The sequence below is a fragment of the Salmo salar genome, chromosome ssa09 (genome assembly GCF_905237065.1).
Source record: "Salmo salar chromosome ssa09, Ssal_v3.1, whole genome shotgun sequence".
Classification (NCBI taxonomy): Eukaryota; Metazoa; Chordata; class Actinopteri; order Salmoniformes; family Salmonidae; genus Salmo; species Salmo salar.
Genome location: NC_059450.1, coordinates 118,139,063 through 118,158,907, shown reverse-complemented (window position 1 = coordinate 118,158,907; position 19,845 = coordinate 118,139,063). Strand labels below are relative to the sequence as shown.

At 46.5% G+C, this 19,845-nt stretch overlaps 1 protein-coding gene across 3 annotated transcripts in view; it reads right to left on the bottom strand.

The window, feature by feature from the left end:
- LOC106612711 (latent-transforming growth factor beta-binding protein 4) overlaps window positions 1-19,845 on the bottom strand; it is a 79,100-nt gene that overhangs the window by 40,944 nt on the left and 18,311 nt on the right. For all 3 annotated transcript variants that reach the window (XM_014214146.2, XM_014214144.2, XM_014214145.2), the window contains exons 5-6: window positions 16,953-17,165; window positions 3,613-3,849 (exon numbers count right to left, since the gene is read on the bottom strand). In XM_014214146.2, coding sequence (XP_014069621.2) covers window positions 3,613-3,849; window positions 16,953-17,165 — 450 coding nt within the window. The remainder of the gene's footprint in view (window positions 1-3,612; window positions 3,850-16,952; window positions 17,166-19,845) is intronic.

Sequence of the window (19,845 nt, the reverse complement as noted above, 5' to 3'; positions counted from 1 at the left end):
CTCCCATCTTGGTTCATCCTGATCCATCCCGTCAGTTCGTGGTGGAGGCCGACGCTTCGGATGTCGGAGTGGGGGCTATCCTTTCCCAGTGTTCTGCCCTGGACCTCAAGCTACATCCCTGTGCCTTCTTCTCCCATCGCCTCAACGACACTGAAAAGAACTATGATGTGGGGAACCGTGAGTTTCTCACAGTGAAGATGGCAATGGAGGCACTGGCTAAGAACCTGGAGTATCTCCGCACTGCCAAGCGCCTCAACTCCAGGCAAGCAAGATGGGCCCTGCTGTTCACACAGTTCAACTTCTCCCTCTCGCACCGGCCAGGATCCAAGAATGTCAAGACGGATGCACTGTCCTGCCGCTATAGCCCCAAGACTACGACCCCGGAACCTGAGACCATCCTTCCCACTTTGTGCCTGGCGACGGCACTCAGCTTGGGAATAGGGAAGCAGGTCCATGAGGCGCAGCGTTCCCAGCCGAACCCTGGGGGGGGGGGGGGGGGGGGCTTGATAACCGGATGTTCGTTCCTGACAACGTCCGGTCCGTGGTCCTGGAGTGGGCCCACTCATCCAGGCTTGCCTGCCACCCAGGCTCCCACCAGACCCTGGCCTTTGTGCAACAGCGCTTTTGGTGGCCTACCATGGTCCCCGACATGTCCGCATTCGATGGTCTGATGGTGGCCTACCATGGTCCCCAACATGTCCGCATTCGTCGCCGCTTGCACGGTTTGTGCACAAAACAAGGACTCCTCGGCAAGCTCCGGCTGGTCTCCTTCAACCTCTGCCTGTCCCTCACCGTGCCCGGTCTCACATCTTTCTGGACTTTGTCACGGGTCTTCCCTCATCTGATGGCAACACTGTCACCCTGACTGTGGTGGATCGGTTTACCAAAGCCACCATCTTCATCCCTCTCCCCAAACTACCCTCGAACAAAGAGACGGCACAGCTCATGGTGCAGTACATCTTACGGATCCACGGACTACCAGTAGACATGGTCTCCGACCGGGGTCCTCAGTTCTCCTCCCAATTCTGGAAGGCATTCTGCACCCTCATTAGGTTGTCGGCCAGCCTGTCTTCCGGGTTCCACCCCCAGTCCAAGGGCCAGTCGGAGCGAGCCAACCAGGACCTAGAGACTACTCTGCGCTGCCCGGTCTCCGCCAACCCCACCACCTGGAGCCAACAGCTTGTGTGAGTCGAATACACCCACAACACCCTTCCCTACTCTGCCATGGGCCTATCTCCTTTTGAGTGTTCCCTGGGGTATCAGCCCCCACTCTTCCCTGAGCAGATGTTTGTCCGCCGCTGCCGTCGTACCTCTCCTCAAGACCACCTCCAGGTATCGGACCCTGGAATCGTCTCGGGCAGAAGGTATGGCTGTCCACCTAGGATCCCACAAACTCTCCCCCCAGTTTATCGGCCCGTTTCCCATCTCCAAAATCATTAGCCCCTCTGCTGTTCATCTTCTGTTCCCCGTACCCTTCATATTCATCCTACCTTTCTTGTGTCCAGAGTTAAACCCATGTCTCACAGCCCTTTGTCTCCTGTTTTCTCCCTTGCTCCTGTCTTTGTATAAAGTTCCTGGATGTTCTAGTTTTGACCTTTTCTGCCTGCCTTGACCCTGAGCCTGCCGTCCTGTACATTTGCCCCACTGCTCTGGATCACCGACCTCTGCCTGCCCTGACCCTGTCTGCCATCCTGTACCTTTACCCCACTATTCTGGATTACCGACCTCTGCTGACCTGAGCCTGCCTGCCGTCTTGTAACTTTGCCTGCCCGTGTTCGATTTAATAAACTTTTGTTACTTTGACACTGTCTGCACCTGGGTCTTACCTTCAAACCTGATCCTCTAGCTGACAGGTATTGTGTCAATTTAAAACTTGCACAAGACAGTTCACAGAATTGTGAATTTAAAGAAATGTTGCCAATTTATTCATTACTAAATGTAGCTAGTATTAGATAGTTAATCCAGAGATTCTTACCTTTGCCTCGATTTGGCAGTCTTGTCCAGATAATCATGGCATTTGTAGTTCTTTATGATAGTCACATTAGCAGCTAATTAGCATTTCATTTTTGGGGAGTAGATACAGGCGAATAAATTGATAAAAGTCACCTTGTCCTAGAGAGATTTACACTGTTATCAAAACGTCACGCCAGGGTAAGCATACACAAAACAGAGCCCTTATTTTAAGTGTTTCTAAAATCCCCTATGGGAAAAAAGAATGGTGGAAAAATGATTGGACCCATTTCCTTGTTTGACCGCTAGGCTTTATGGGTATTATGACTCATACTGTGGTACTCGATTGGCAGGCCAGCTAAGTCTAAGACCCCTCTATCAACGTAGGCCTCCTCAGTGAGGTTGCGTAAGCCCTCAGATCTCCACTCCCAAACACTCTCCCAGCCCTGGAACAGAGCGTGGACTTTTGGAAGCAGCTCGTCAACATAACTGACCCCGACATTTCTTTTGTTAGTATGAGTTCAGCATATTGTTTAGATTTCACTGTCATTAACTTTTGGTTGTGTTTCACCCTCCCCCAACAGTCCCCCCACCCCCACCCCCACCCTACCCCCCGGAGCCAACACAAGCCACACTGATGTCGTTGGGCTTTATAGAGCATGGACAAATACACATGCGCTCAGGGTTGCATTCTAATGATAACATCTTTAAAGGCAGCAGAAGATTACCAACCATATTGTATCCTAAAACAAGTGTCATCTAACTGCAGTGTAACTGTTAAAGCTTCAGATTTCACCAACTGCGTAGTTAGTTGTGATTGGCGAATATGATGACGTGCATTTTCCAGGGTCTCAATACCACCATGCAGGGAAACGTCAGTGTTTGGCTTTTCTTCATGTTGTACAAATATACTTCACCACCATCTGAGAGTGTATGTCAACTGATAAAATTTGGTCAGAAACATCTGGCTGTCATAACATCTAAAATTCACATTTGGCAAGACAGTGAGAGTATTCGTAAGTAGCCGAATCGGAGTGTTCTCATATGCATTGTAATGATGTTAAAACAATGGGAAATTTGTGATTGTCTCAGAGACCTAGAGGAATTGCTGTCCGTGTTTCAAGGCTTATTACCTATTGGCACCGAGAGGTACAATTTAAGTGTTGAGTCCTGGCCAAGGGAAAACAGTAATGTATAACTGTCATCTTTAGCTCAGCACACACGGTGCAGTTTGAATGTAATTAATCTACAGGAAAGACGTGTGAACCTTAGCTGACCATTTTTGCGCATTCAAAACCACAGATGACTAATGTCAGACGTAAGCATAATTTTTTTATGCATTATTAGGCAATTAATGATGGTTCATTTGAAAATTTGAAAAAATGCTGTTAGCTATGATTGTCAAATGTAATTTATCAACATGTCAGAATCACACCTCAATATGCAGAGGATTAGCTGTTGTGCTCATTCAAGAGCTCTTCCTTCTTCTATTTGAATATGAATCCCAGTCTTACTGTAAAGGAGAGGATCCTTCACTAGAGACATTGGACTCTGCTTTAAAGATTTGTGTCTAATGTATTAATTTAAGAGCAACTTGTGTTTCATTCATCACCATTCAGATCCCACCGCTGCCACAAATGAGGCCGGCCTTGTCACACTTACCACCGCTGGGCTGACTGTGGCTCTGCTGCTGGCTCTGCAGGGGGAGAATGTACTCCGACTGGGTCAGCAGCTGCTGACTGGCCAGCACCGAGGGGATGCGTGGAGGCTTCTCAATGTCATTGGTGGAGGGCGTGGCCACGGGGATGTGGCAGAACTTGCCGGTGAAGGTTGGCGGGCAGAGGCAGCGGTCCTTCTGGATGCAGACCCCTCCATTTTGACACAACATGGGGCACAGGACTAGAGGAGAAACAGAGGAGGGAGGGTGGGAGGGAGGGAGGGAGGGAGAGAGAGAGAGAGCGACAAACAGAATGCTCTGTTAACTGTGACCAGATTGAGGGAGAAACACGGAGTCCAAGACATCAACAACTGAAACAGAACTCTGGAGCTTAAAGAAACTATAACCCTCTTGTTTTATGTCCTGTAGTCCTGTAGTGATTTCTATGGTTCAGTTACCATTAAGGCCAAGAGTTCCTCTCTGTTGCGGTTGAAATGTAACAACACAAACTCGCGATTCAGATACAATCCGACTACAAAACCAAGGGCAGAGTCAAACAATTTTATGCCTACCTAGCCAACCAAGACAACAAGGGAAAACCTCCAACACATGTCCTTGTGACAGAGATAATTGATAGACCGTTTGGGCACACTGTAAACAATGCCATTCAAAACAACACTGATTGTTTACAGAGCGCACAAATACAATCTTTACATTGTGTCCTTTTTTTACCACAATGAATGGACAACAAGCAGCACTCTGACGAAAACCATGCCTCTGCTTATTATGCCCACCAGCACATGCTTTCCATATCACATGGCTGTGTTGTATTAATGCTCATAATAATAATAACATTGGAAAGCTTGGCCCTGGCCCTGGCCCATGCCCAAGTCCATGGAAATTACTTTACAACAGCACTGCAGCTAGGCAGAGAGAGAGAGAGAGATATGCCTGGTGGTCAGCTGAATAGAATTATCTTTCCAGCATCTATAATCTGTCCATTGTGCAGCTCCCTGGCCAACTGTCTGTCCATCATACACTGGGCCAGAATGATCAACTCAGCACAGTGAGTAAACAATATATGACGCAGTATGAGAGAGAGAGAGCGAGAGAGAGAGAGAGAGAGAGAGAGAGAGAGAGAGAGAGAGAGAGAGAGAGAGAGAGAGAGAGAGAGAAATAAAAATATGGATGTACCAATAGACTTGTGTGACTTTCTATCCATATTTTAATTAGGTAGAATATAAACTTGCTCTCTCTTAAACACTCTTTGCGTATGTGTTCTGTGGTATTTTACCACTCAAATGATCCTGCAATCAAGAGGTTTCAGCTGAACCTGTTTCCTCTCATCAGAGTGGTTTGGAGAGGATACTGTAAAACACAACTATTGGACTGTACGAGGTCCCGACAGTCACACTGATTATAGGCCTTCACCTTTCCCCCGAGCCTTCCCGGAACTTGGAAAGACGACGGCAGCTGAAGGCTGTCCAAAGTACACACTGATCCATCATTTTTAGTGTTCTTCCTTTCCCTAGGGGGGGCACAGAATTGATTTTCCGTCTGAATACGAAGTCCTCTGGGCTCCAGTGAGCGTGTCAGCGTCGGGGTAACTACCGTACAGGTCTCTTTTCTCAGTTTCTGGCATGCTCTTGCCCATTGTTCCAGAGGCCACGGTGAGGAACAGGGAAAAGGTTGGTGGTTTTGTCAGGGAAAAGCCTTTCACAAGAGGAATTTACAGTACAGTGGCTTAGGAGTTCTCTAGGTTCCTATCGCAGAGAACCTGTGTCCGGCCCCCGGGGCTAGAGCAGCAGCGTTCTGCTGTGTGGAGTAGGTTTCCGGTGGAGAAATCATGTGTGGAACATACGCAGTGTATCAGTGTGTGTATTCCCCGCTGTGGTGTAGCCGTGGTGATGAGGTCATGTACAGTGTGCAAACTGAGAAGGTGACCTAATTGTTTGCTCCAAGTCGGACGTGTGTGTCCCTCCAGATGCAACGGATCCATCCACACGGGTTGACACAGGGAGAGGGGAAATTAGGTAGAGAGAGAGAAAGAGAGAGAGAGACAGAGAGAGAGAAAGGAAAAGACTAAAAGAGAGGGAAACAGACAAAAGGAAAGACAGACAGAGAGAGGGACAGAATGGGACAAGAGAGAGGCAGAAAGACGGACAGAGTGAGAGAAAGTTGCCTGATGACTCATCCGGAATTTAATTTGGCTGCTCTATCAATCGCTCCATACATGAGTCTGAACCTACCATCCCAGAAGTCGTTTGTGCTGATTCATGTAGACCAGCTCTGGTCCAACCCATCGGTTTCTGGGACCAATCAGAATGGTTTGAATGTGTTCGCATTCGAGAAGTCGTCGGGGAGGAAGCAAACCAGATTCATCGTTAGTGGGCGTGGCAAGGGTGCAGGTGCAGGTGCCTCCCATGAAAAACAGTGATGTCAGCTGAGCTGTTGAGAGGCAGTGAGCAGCTGCCCAGTTCTCCTCAGGTCCTCCATGAGACATACAACCTTAGCCCTCTCTTCTCAGAGAAGTTCCCATGTCTTTCACTGCACTCATATCCATGTAATGGAGTACATCTCTCAGGCCAGTGTGGAACAACAGGTCATCATACCATGTAGAGTGTGTGTGTGTGTGTGTGTGTGTGTGTGTGTGTGTGTGTGTGTGTGTGTGTGTGTGTGTGTGTGTGTACAGGGAGATGTTTTGAGGCAAATTAAAGACACATGCCATTTGGGCTCCCTCGGAATGCAGGAGAAGGAAGGTTCAGCTGGCCATAGTTTCCACAGCTTGCACAGAGATGCTTAACCCATGATGTCCTCATGCCCCCCCGGCCTGTACCTTTAGCAAGACAACCCTGAATACTCCTCAATATGGGTGAGAAGGATATTAATACAGCAGAAAGCTGAAGAGTAATTATCAGGTGAATGCAGAATTAATACCAGCAATGCAACTTGATTCAAACAAAGCAGCTGGCATTTGGAATCAAATTAAATCAAAGCTGATTTATCATATGCACAGGATACAGCATAGTGTACACGGTACAATGAAATGCTTACTTGCAAATAGACTCACTGTAGTGTTTCATCTAGTTTGCCTCAGTGCAGCTAGTGTAAAATGGTGTGAAATGGCTAGCTAGTTAGCGGGGTGCGCGCTAATAGCGTTTCAATCGGTGACGTCACTTGCTCTGAGACCTTGAAGTAGTTGTTCCCCTTGCTTTGCAAGGGCCACGGCTTTTGTGGAGCGATAGGTAACGATGCTTCGAGGGTGTTGATGTGTGCAGAGGGTCCATGGTGTGAGCCCAGGTAGGGGCGAGGAGAGGGACGGAAGCAACACTGTTACATTGATGCTGTTGACCCGGATCACTGGTTGCTGCGGAAAAGGAGGAGGTCAAAAGGGGGGTGAGTGTAACCGGTGTGAAATGGCTAGCTAGCTAGCGGGGTGCGCGCTAATAATGTTTCAATCGGTGAAGTCACTCGCTCTGAGACCTTGAAGTAGCTGATTTTGCGGCTTTTGTGGAGCGATGGGTAATGCTGCTTCATGGGAGGCAGTTGTTCATGTGTGCAGAGGGTCCCTGGTTCGAGCCCAGGTAGGATCGAGGAGAGAGACGAAAGCAACACTGTTACACTAGCAATCAGCATGAGATCATGAGGTTCAACTGCCACAATAAAACTAATCATAACGGCAGTTATCCAAACCATCCCAGATCAACTTTGCCATAGCACCTCGCTTTGAATAGTTGGAAAGTTAGGTCTCTCTTTGAACGGTCAAATATGCACTGAGATATTTACAGAGATATTTTGGGCTCTGTTGACCACATCTGCCTGACAGACATTTTTCACAAGTCCATGCTAGAGGGCATCGACTGGGTCGTAGAAAATAGGACCAGAGAGTGACACTACAGTGCATTCGGAAAGTATTCAGACCCCTTGACTTTTCCAACATTTTGTTACATTACAGTCTTATTGTAAAATTGATTAAATGACTTTTTTTCCATCATCAATCTACACACAATACCCCATAATGACAAAGCAAAAACAGTTTTTTAGAAGAACAGAAATACTTTATTTACATAAGTATTCAGACCCTTTGCTATGAGTCGCGAAATTTTGCTCAGGTGCATCCTGTTTCCATTGATCATCCTTTATGTCACGTCCTGACCATAGTAAGTTGTTATTATCTATGGTATAGTGGTCAGGGAGTGACAGGGGGTGTTTATCTGTTTTTTTATGTCTATGTTCAGTTCTAGTTTTTGTATTTCTATGTTGGTCGTTGTTTGGCATGACCTTCAATTAGAGGCAGCTGGTTGTCGTTGTCTCTAATTGGAGGCCATATTTAAGTTGATGTTTGTCCCACATGTCCTTGTGGGTGATTATCTTTTGAGTAGTGTGTTGTCCTCTCTGCGTCACGGTTTGTTGTTTTGATATATTACGTTTATTTATGTATTGCATTCAGTTTCACGGTTATAATAAATATGTGGAACACAAACGCTGCATCTTGGTCCGCTCCTTATAACAGCCGTGACACTTGAGATGCTTCTACAACTTGATTGGAGTCCACCTGTGGTAAATTCAATTGATTGGACATGATTTGGAAAGGCACACACCTGTCTCTATAAGGTCCCACAGTTGACAGTGCATGTCAGAGCAAAAACCAAGCCATGACGTCGAAGGAATTGTCTGTAGAGCTCCGAGACAGCATTAGCCGCAGATCTGGCAAAGGGTACCAAAACATTTCAGCATTGAAGGTCCCCAAGAACACAGTGGCCTCCATCATTCTTAAATGGAAGAAGTTTGGAACCACTAAGACTCTTCCTAGAGCTGGCCGACCGGCCAAACTGAGCAATCGGGGGAGAAGGGCCTTGGTCAGGGAGATGACCAAAAACCTGATGATCACTCTGAAAGAGCTCCAGAGTTCCTCTGAGGAGATGGGAGAACCTTCCAGAAGCACAACCATCTCTGTAGCACTCCACCAATCAGGCCTTTATGGTAGAGTGGCCAGACGGAAGCCACTCATCAGTAAAATGCATGACAGCCCGCTTGGAATTTGCCAAGGACTCTCAGACCATGAGAAACAAGATTCTCTGGTCTGATGTTACCAAGATTGAACTCTTTGGCCAAGTGTCATGTCTGGAGGAAACCTGGCACCATCCCTACTGTGAAGCATGGTGGTGGCAGCATCAAGCTGTGGGGATGTTTTTCAGCAACAGGGACTGGGAGACCAGTCAGGATCGAGGGAAAGATGAACGGAGCAAAGTACAGAGAGATCCTTGATGAAAACCTGCTCCAGAGCACTCAGGACCTCAGACTGGGGCGAAGGTTCACCTTCGAACAGGACAACGACCCTAAGTACACAGCCAAGACAACACAGGAGTGGCATCGGGACAAGTCTCTGAATGTCCATCAGTGGCCCAGACAGAGCCCAGACTTGAACCCAAACAAACATCTCTGGAGACCTGAAAATAGCTGTGCAGCAACGCTCCCCATCCAACTTGACATTGCTTGAGAGGATCTGCAGAGAAGAATGGAGAAACTCCCCAAATACAGGTGTGCCAAGCTTGTAGCGTCATACCCAAGAAGACTCAAGGCTGTAATCGCTGCCAAAGGTGCTTCAGCAAAATACTGAGTAAAGGGTCTGAATACTGATGTAAATGTGATGTTTCAGTTGGTTTCTTTTTATACATTTGCAAACATTTATAAAAACGGGTTTTTGCTTTGTAATGATGGGGTATTGTGTGTAGATTGATGAGGGAAAAAAAGGATTTAATCCATTTTAGAATAAGTCTGTAACGTAACAAAATGATGAAAAAGTCAAGGGGTCTGAATACCTTCCGAATGCACTGTATACTGTAAGTATGGCAAGACAAAACAAGTATATTTTACACTAGTACACAGTTGAGCACTGTGTAGTGTCTAATGTAACATGCATGGTGCTAGGGGATAATGAGCCATTGTTACTGGTCTGTCTGTTCCATGCTACCCCACCTGACATGTGACTGGCCAGTAACATGGTCTGTGTGCATTGGGGGGGGGGGGCTTGTTTGAACATAAGTCTGACTTCGAGCTGACATCATCTGAATGACTGGGTCTAGGAACAAGCCTATAAATCAGACGTATGCTAAGCGGACGAAAGGGGAGGGGACTTTCCCTGAGCCTGTTTATACAAGGTACTGTATCGGGCATTACTCAGGTCGTAGGAAAACAAACAACTGGCTTAGCAGATTTTTAAAGCTTACCAAGTCTGGGTTATTATGAATTAATGCAATGTTCAAAATTGACTGTAGACATAGGCCTACATTGAGAAACATGACTACAGTACACACGACTCCCAACACCATAATTAAGTTTGCCGACAACCCAACGGTGGTAGGCCTGACTGTTCACCAACAACGATGAGACAGCCTATAGGGAGGAGGTCAAGGGCCTGGCAGGGTGATGCTAGGACAACAACCTCTCCCTCAACATCAGCAAGACAAAGGAGTTTATCGTGGACTACAGCAAATGGGGGGGGGGGGGACGCTCCCCCAGTCACATCGACATGGCTGTAGTAGAGCAGGTCCAGAGCTTCAAGTCCATGAAGGACCTATCATGATCCAAACACACCAAAACAGTCGTGAAGAGGGCACGTCAATGTCTCTTCCCCTTCAGGATGATGAAAAGGTTTGGCATCGGCCCTCAGATCCTCAAAGAGAACTACAGCTGCACCATTGAGAGCATCTTGACTGGCTGCATCACCGCTTGGTATGGCAACTGCTCGGCATCTGACCACAAGGTGCTACAGAGGGTAGTGTGTACGGCCCAGTACATCACCGGGGCCGAACTCCCTGCCATCCAGGACCTCTATACCAGGTGGTGTCATAGGAGGGCCCTAAAAATTGTCAAAGACTCCAGCCAAATAAGTCATAGACTGTTCTCTCTGCTACCGCACGGCAAGCGGTACAGGCACACCAAGTCTGGGACCTAAACGCTCCTGAACAGTTTCTACCCACAAGCCATAAGACTGCTGAACAGTTAATCAAATGCCTACCATCAAATGTACTTTTTGCAGATCAAAGGCTGTACGTGATGACGCAGTCCACATAAAAATACATTTTGCGGTTAAATTCCCATGTACTGAATAAAAATACAAGTTAAATGGGTTTCCATCGCATTTTCAAGTCTACTGATGGTTTTCTCACAAAGAATGTTGCGTTATATAGCGAGTGTGCCCACTCTGGAATTGGCACGTGTGCGCTAGCCAACAGCGCTATCTGGGCACTGTTGGCAAGAGCGCACGTATAACCTACATGGTGAGATTATGATGAACAAAGAGCGAAATATTTTTATTTGTCAAACGGCAGCCAAGCATTATTATCATGTCACCAGAATAAGACCCTTGATATTTATTGGAAAGGATCACCACCTTGCACTTTCACCAAACTGCATGCTTTCCCGACATAGTGGGAGGACCACACAATATGTCATCGCGTGACTCCCGAGTTGACTTCGATATGATGGTTATTATATCAATATATGCACATAAAAGCATTTCCACAAACATTTCTCGCATAATACATTTTACCTACACAAAAAGATCCCATCTAGCGTATTTTGTTTTGTCGACATTTGAAAAGTTTACCGAAAAAATTATGTTTCCATCAGGCCTGTCGTGACATTTTTTTTTATCGGACATGTACTTTACTAGCATAAAAAAGTTGGACGTTAACCTGGTTACTGCCCCCTTTATTATTTATTGTATTTTTTGCACTGACTCTCTTGCGCTGGCACTATGCACACTCACTAGATTCTACCCACACACTACATAAGCTCACACACACATGCATATTGACCGTACACACACACATAGACACACACACATAGACACACACAAAAGCGCACACTTTTTAACAGTTTATTAGGCTACAGATTAAATAAATTATTATTAACTTCACAGGGTGGGGAAAGTGCAAGGTGATGATCCTTTCCAATAAATATCAAGTAAGCATTTCACAGTAAAGTCTACACCAATACAATTTGATTTGTTACACATTTAAACAGATGGTTCTTAGTGGCAATAATTAGGGTGTAGCGTTGTATCGCATTATATAATCTAGGTCATTCAACTTCAAGGCAGTCATCTTAAACATTGCAACACATTATGTGCATTCATTTACCACCCCCTATAAACCAGAGAGGTTGTTATGGAGCCTGGATATAAATTATGGACATGATGGTAGTACAGGAAACACGTGGCTGTGATTAGCTTCATATGCAACGGCCCTAGTCGCATCCTTCCATCATTTCCAAACATGATGCAACTAACTCCTCTCATCTCAACTCTCAAACATCTAAAAAGGCCCTCGTCTAGGGTCAATGCACTCTGGCTCAGAACATAAAACTAAGGCTTGTTCAGAAACTATGAGGAAGTACAATTATTCTGGCCCGGTGTATCAAAACACAGACAAAAACACACAATCTCTCTGATTAGCCAGACACGAGGCAGCGTGGTCTGGTCCCTGAAGTTTAGTTTTATTACTGAACAAATGCAGCTAATCTCCACTTAATCCCTGGACGGATTTGGAGTCTTGTGTCGGTCTGCCTTATTAATGTCTCAGTCTAGGAGGCAGCGAGTGTGTAAAGAAGTCGCACTCCGAATGACTGCATTACAGAAACAAGTACCGCAAGATTACAACAAGCTGGGCAACAAGATCAAGAGGAAGGGTGAAGAAATAACAGGCGTGAGAGAGAGAGAGAGAGAGAGAGAGAGAGAGAGAGAGAGAGAGAGAGAGAGAGAGAGAGAGAGAGAGAGAGAGACGGACAAAGAAAGACGGACAGAGAGAGAGAGAGAGAGACGGACAAAGAAAGACGGACAGAGAGAGAGAGAGAGACGGACAAAGAAAGACGGACAGAGAGAGAGAGAGAGAGACGGATAAAGAAAGACGGACAGAGAGAGAGAGACGGATAAAGAAAGACGGACAGAGAGAGAGAGAGAGAGATGGATAAAGAAAGACGGACAGAGAGAGAGAGACGGATAAGGAAAGACGGACAGAGAGAGAGAGAGAGACGGATAAAGAAAGACGGACAGAGAGAGAGAGAGAGAGAGAGAGAGAGAGACGGATAAAGAAAGACGGACAGAGAGAGAGAGAGAGACGGATAAAGAAAGACGGACAGAGAGAGAGAGAGAGAGATGGATAAAGAAAGACGGACAGAGAGAGAGAGAGACGGATAAAGAAAGACGGACAGAGAGAGAGAGAGACGGATAAAGAAAGACGGACAGAGAGAGAGAGAGAGAGAGAGAGAGAGAGAGAGAGAGAGAGAGAGAGAGAGAGAAGCGGATAAAGAAAGACGGACAGAGAGAGAGAGAGACGGATAAAGAAAGACGGACAGAGAGAGAGAGAGAAAGAGAGACGGATAAAGAAAGACGGACAGAGAGAGAGAGAGAGAGACGGATAAAGAAAGACGGACAGAGAGAGAGAGCGAGAGAGAGAGACGGATAAAGAAAGACGGACAGAGAGAGAGAGAGAGACGGATAAAGAAAGACGGACAGAGAGAAAGAGAGAGAGAGAGAGAGACGGATAAAGAAAGACGGACAGAGAGAGAGAGAGAGAGAGAGAGAGACGGATAAAGAAAGACGGACAGAGAGAGAGAGAGAGAGACGGATAAAGAAAGACGGAGAGAGAGAGAGAGAGACGGATAAAGAAAGACGGACAGAGAGAGAGAGAGACGGATAAAGAAAGACGGACAGAGAGAGAGATAGAGAGAGACGGCTAAAGAAAGACGGACAGAGAGAGAGAGAGACGGATAAAGAAAGACGGACAGAGAGAGAGAGAGAGACGGATAAAGAAAGACGGACAGAGAAGAGAGAGAGAGAGACGGATAAAGAAAGACGGAGAGAGAGAGAGAGAGAGAGACGGATAAAGAAAGACGGACAGAGAGAGAGAGAGAGAGACGGATAAAGAAAGACGGACAGAGAGAGAGAGAGAGAGAGAGAGACGGATAAAGAAAGACGGACAGAGAGAGAGAGAGAGAGAGAGACGGATAAAGAAAGACGGACAGAGAGAGAGAGAGAGCGAGAGACGGATAAAGAAAGACGGACAGAGAGAGAGAGAGAGAGAGACGGATAAAGAAAGACGGACAGAGAGAGAGAGAGAGAGAGACGGATAAAGAAAGACGGACAGAGAGAGAGAGAGAGAGAGACGGATAAAGAAAGATGGACAGAGAGAGAGAGAGAGAGACGGATAAAGAAAGATGGACAGAGAGAGAGAGAGAGAGAGAGAGAGACGGATAAAGAAAGACGGACAGAGAGAGAGAGAGAGATAAAGAAAGACGGACAGAGAGAGAGAGAGAGAGAGAGACGGATAAAGAAAGACGGACAGAGAGAGAGAGAGACGGATAAAGAAAGACGGACAGAGAGAGAGAGAGAGAGAGAGGACGGATAAAGAAAGACGGACAGAGAGAGAGAGAGAGAGAGAGAGAGACGGATAAAGAAAGATGGACAGAGAGAGAGAGAGAGAGAGACGGATAAAGAAAGACGGACAGAGAGAGATAGAGAGAGACGGATAAAGAAAGACGGAGAGAGAGAGAGAGACGGATAAAGAAAGACGGACAGAGAGAGAGAGAGACGGATAAAGAAAGACGGACAGAGAGAGAGATAGAGAGAGAGAGACGGATAAAGAAAGACGGACAGAGAGAGAGATAGAGAGAGAGAGAGAGAGAGAGACGGATAAAGAAAGACGGACAGAGAGAGAGAGAGACGGATAAAGAAAGACGGACAGAGAGAGAGATAGAGAGAGAGAGACAGATAAAGAAAGACGGACAGAGAGAGCGATAGAGAGAGAGAGAGAGAGAGAGAGACGGATAAAGAAAGACGGACAGAGAGAGAGATAGAGAGAGACGGATAAAGAAAGACGGACAGAGAGAGAGATAGAGAGAGAAAGAGAGACGGATAAAGAAAGACGGACAGAGAGAGAGATAGAGAGAGAGACGGATAAAGAAAGATGGACAGAGAGAGAGATAGAGAGAGAGAGAGAGAGAGAGAGAGAGAACGGATAAAGAAAGATGGAGATAGAGAGAGAGAGATAGAGAGAGAGAGAAGGGGGAGGGTGGTAAAATACCACTATTTACTACCCTGTATTGAATATAACCCTAAATGTGGTTTAAGACATCATGATATATCTCCTCTGTGCACCTGCATGTTGAGACCAGTGATATACTGTAGGAGACTTGGCTTGTGCATCTTCTTGACACTAAGCAATAACAAACAGAGAATCAGCTGAATCCAGCTGGTCTACATTTCAAACTTTTCTCCTCATGTCTTCTCTAGCATGCCTAGAGTCTCAATGTGGGTCGCTAGAGCCACACTTGAATAACTTCCGTCAAAATGACTTGAAGGGAAAGTCAGACATGGAATGAACTAAAATATAAAGACAACATGTAAAGTGTTGGTCCCATGTATCATGAGCTGAAATAAGATCTCAGAATTTTTCCATACACAAGAAAATGCTTATTTCTCTCAAATTTGGTGCACAAATTGGTTTACATCCCTGTTAGTGAGCATTTCTTCTGCCAGGATAATCCATCCACCTGACAGGTGTGGCATATCAAGAAGCTGATTAAACAGCATGATCATTACATGGGTGCACCTTGTGCTGGGGACAATAAAAGACCACTCTAAACTGTGCAGTTTTGTAACACAACACAAGGCCACAGATGTCTCAAATGTTGATAGAGAATGCAATTGGAATGCTGACTGCAGGAATTTCCACCAGAGCTGTTGCCAGATAATTGAATATTTATTTCTCTACCATAAGCCGCCTCCAACGTTGTTTTAGAGAATTTGGCTGTATGTTCCAACCTCAGACCAAGTGTAGCCACGCTAGCCCAGGACCTCTTCATCCAGCTTCTTCACCTGCGGGATCATCTGAGACGAGCCACCCGTACAGCTATGGGCAGGCATAAGCTACGGACAACGAACACAACTGCATTTTACTGATGGAATTTTGAATGCACAGAGATACCGTGACAAGATCCTGAGGCCCATTGTCGTGCCATTCATCATGACAATGCACGGCCCCATGTCACAAGGATCTGTACACAATTCCTGGAAGCTGAAAATGAAATGTCCCAGTTCTTCTATGGCCTGCATACTCACCAGGCATATCACCCATTGAGCATTTTTGGGATGCTCTGGATCGACATGTACGACAGCGTGTTTCAGTTGCCGCCAATATCCAGCTACTTCGCACAGCCATTGAAGAGGAGTGGGACAACATTCCACAGGCCACCATCAACAGTCTGATCAACTCTATGCAAAGGAGATGTGTCACGCGGCATGAGGCAAATGGTGGTCACACCAGATACTGACTGGTTTTCTGATCCACACCCCTGCTTTTTTTTTAAGGTATCTGTGACCAACAGATGCATATCTGTATTCCCAATCATGTGAAACCTATAGATTAGGGGCTATTGAATTTAAATGGACTGATTTCCATATGAACTGTAACTCAGTCAAATCTTTGAAATTGTTGCATGTTGCATTTATATTTTTGTTCAGTGTCATTTCTATGGAAATATGGACCACTATCTTCAAGGAAAACACATAATAATGTTTCATGGATGGTCTGAGACCGGATAGCGGATAGCTCTCTGTCGGGCTCTCACCCATACAGATGGCAACACTATCAATATGGCAACAGATAGAAAGAACATACAAAGAACAAATGATTCACTGTCATAAGATCACACATTACACACACACACAAACACACACAGTCTGAGAGGAGATAGAGATTCCCTGGCATGTAGAATGGATCCATCAAAGAGTACATTAACCTTGATGTTTGGTCATACATTCCTCAAGGTGCTGGAAGGGAGACAATCTTTCTGTTTTTGTCTATCCCTCTCTTTCTCACACACACACACACACACACACACACACACTATTTGAAGTGGATCTCATGTAAGCATGGTCCCAACGCAGTTGCTCTGAGCCTGGGTAAATATGTGCACATGTCTGGATGGTCGCCTCTCAAGACGGTGTGAATACCTGTAAAAGGAGGCCAGCGGAGCCAAGGGGCTACTCTCTCATCTCACCAAACTGTCCACATTTAAGGTCTAACCCATACCATTCTCCCAAACCTGTCTCCACCACTGACCTAAAATCACAGTGATGCTACAACCACACCTCTAGCTTATCAGTCCCAGTGGCTTACCCCTAATGTCATTCTGTCTGGACCCCAGAGTGGGAGGTCTCAGTGGGGCAAATGGAAGCCCGGGTTGAGTCCTCTGGCTACTTATGGCTAGGAGAGAATAGAGTATACTACATGCTTACAGAGAGAGATGGTAAACAGAGATAAGAAGTGAGATAACTTACAGACTCTGAAGCCCGGTCCCAGCGCAGCCCGGCCCCCCTGTTCACTGTTGTAGAGGGTGGTCACATTGCCCTGCTCGCAGAAGTTGGTGCAGCGTCCCTGGGTGCAGCGCACCTTGCAGATGGTCGGGGTGAAGAGCACCTTGATGCGCTCAGCTCCTCTCCTTCCTGCCCCTGCTGCCGTTCCTCCTCGGTGGCCGGCGGTCTGGTTGCTGGCTGGAAGGGGGAAGAAGACGAAGCAGAGGTAGAGCAGCGGTAGGAGCCTGAGTCTGGGTCTGAGCTGGAGCATGGTGCCGTCCGTTTACTGACGATGCATCCCACGGAGAAGAGACACCACAGAGATCCACGAGAAGAGTTGCCGCGCACGGCAGGAAGAGATGTGAGGGGAAGACCAGGGAATTCCACGCTTACTCTTACGCTTCTTTCAATCACAATCTCTCTCTCTCTCTCACTCTCGCAACTGGCGCAGGACGAGGAGGGGAAGGAAGAGAGGAAAAAAAAAAGAAAAACAGACCCAACGCTTCCCTTCTTTTTTCCCTAAACACACCAACCAAAGAAATTATGAACTTTGAGGAGGGAAGTACCCGTGTGTGTGAGTGCTATTTTAAAAAAAGCTTTCTTAAGAGAGAGTGCCTGTCCACTTAATTGGAAGCAGTATAGCGAGAATGCTCTGGGCGAGCCTCCAAACACAATGTTTATAAGGGATCCAATCCATCCCCATGTACTGGGAACTCTTCACTGCGGCCCCTGACCCTCTCGCTGTACCCTGCCGTTATGCTGTAACCGTAATCTGTTTTGTTTCCCCCCCTTTTCCTTGTACTCCCCACTCCCCCTTCCAGTTTCATAACATGGACCGTTCTGTCATCTGAGGAAGAGACCACAAGGAGGGAGTTGGGTGGGTGATGCAAGGTTTGAGTTTCAGGTCCTCGCTGGTGTTGTAAACTGTGGTGGTGAAGTCATCGTTCTCTCTCTCGTTCTGCTCATAAGGGAGTGGGGAAGGGGGGGGGAGTTATTTTCCTTTCACTACGCATTCTTAGAGATGTCATTTCACAAGCCCCACAGGCTCTTCCGTGACATACACAATGTGCAATAAACCTGTTGCCTTACCGAGCCAGCTCATTCCTGAGCAACAGGGGAAAGAAACAGGCTGCATCCACGTTGCACTGGCTCACATCAGTCTTACCGCTGTAAGCACATGGACCTGTAGGCCCACTAGGGTGAAATTCCATCACTTTCACTAAACTAAGACAACACATGAGAAAACTATAGGAGACAAGTGTTAAATAATCCTTTTATGGTCATTCATGGATTAAAAAAACCCAGAAACATCCCAACCCGATTCGAAAAAGGAGGTTGATGGAAACACCTCAAATATTTTGCTAGGAAAGGAATGGTAAAGAATGGAAAATATAGAAACCAATTTACAAAGAGATTCATTGTAATGGTAAAGTTATGAGCTAAAACTGTATGGTCGTTAGATTTACAAACATGACTTGTTCTTTATATTCACTAATAATGAATCCCTAAGCAAAGCTGAGCAGAAATGCCTTGTCCAGTTTGGAAGACAAACAGCTGCGTTGGACTGGGCTCAAACACAGGTGCCCCATTACAGCAATATCTCCAGTTTCACCGGTATAAAACCTTGAAGACAGGAATGGGAGGACAGCGAGCGAGGCACACGCTAGCCAACTTCATCAAGGCCCCAGACCACACTTGAAGCTTATGGGTCATCAACAAATTAGGGAGAATGACCTAATATAGGTCATGGGAATGGACCAAGCTAGAACTTAGAGAGAACTGTGTTCTGTAACAGCTCCTCCTGGGTTTTGAAAGGAACTACAGGTACACTGGTACTTTGCTCAGTGGTCATCCCTTATATGGAGTGTCTGAACCCCCTGAGGAGGCAGTCTCCCTGCCCCCTCTGTTTGTGTAACAGCCCTTTGGCACTGCACCGCTGGTCTGACCCGCACCTGTAGCTCAACCTGGCCCGGCCCAGAGAAGTGAGTCATTATGGGCCAGGACTGGGAGGCTGGGAGTTGGGATACACTGCCAGAAAGAGAGAGAGGGGGGAGGGCCTTGGCGTAGGCTAGGACACACAGTAAATGACCATGGTACCGCTGGGACGAGCCGTCTGGGTCTGGACTGTGGGTTCCTGTCTTGCTGGGGGAGGATGAGGTATTGGTGTCTGCCCAGGACAGGTGTTGTTCACAATGTTTTCTTGTATGGGTCAATGAGGTCACAGTTCAGGTTGTTTTGCCTCCTTTTTAAGTGCTTTATTATGGATATTAGTCAATATAAAAACTGTAGTCCAATTCACATTCACTTATAACCTTTCAAATAGTGCCATAAAAATGCTCCAAGGTTGGGGATTATTAGCTATAGTAAATTGCTGTTAGTTGGCCAGTAAATCATATGAATCCGAACGTGAAGTTTCACCTTGGAGGAAGCAAGTCCTTTATGTTTAGGTCCTGCAGGTGCAGGACATTTAGTGCAGCCTGGGTCTCTGTCTCAGTGCACTCAATCCCTCTGCCAGTTGTCCAGACCAGTCCTCCTCACACACACCCAACCACATGTTCCCCAGATAGGAGTATTATTCCAATTACAAACAGGAAGCTCTGCTCCATGTACAACAGATTGCCCCTCCACACATGGAAGCAACAGCTACCAAAATACTATCAATCAGTCTAGTGGCTCTGTAAAGGACCGAGTGAGTGTGTGTGTGTGTGTGTGTGTGTGTGTGTGTGTGTGTGTGTGTGTGTGTGTGTGTGTGTGTGTGTGTGTGTGTGTGTGTGTGTGTGTGTGTGTGTGTGTGTGTGTGTTGTTTATCTTCATGGAGGTTGAGTGTGTATAGGTCTGCATGATGGCCTTTATGTTTGCAGGATTTTTCTCCAGCCTT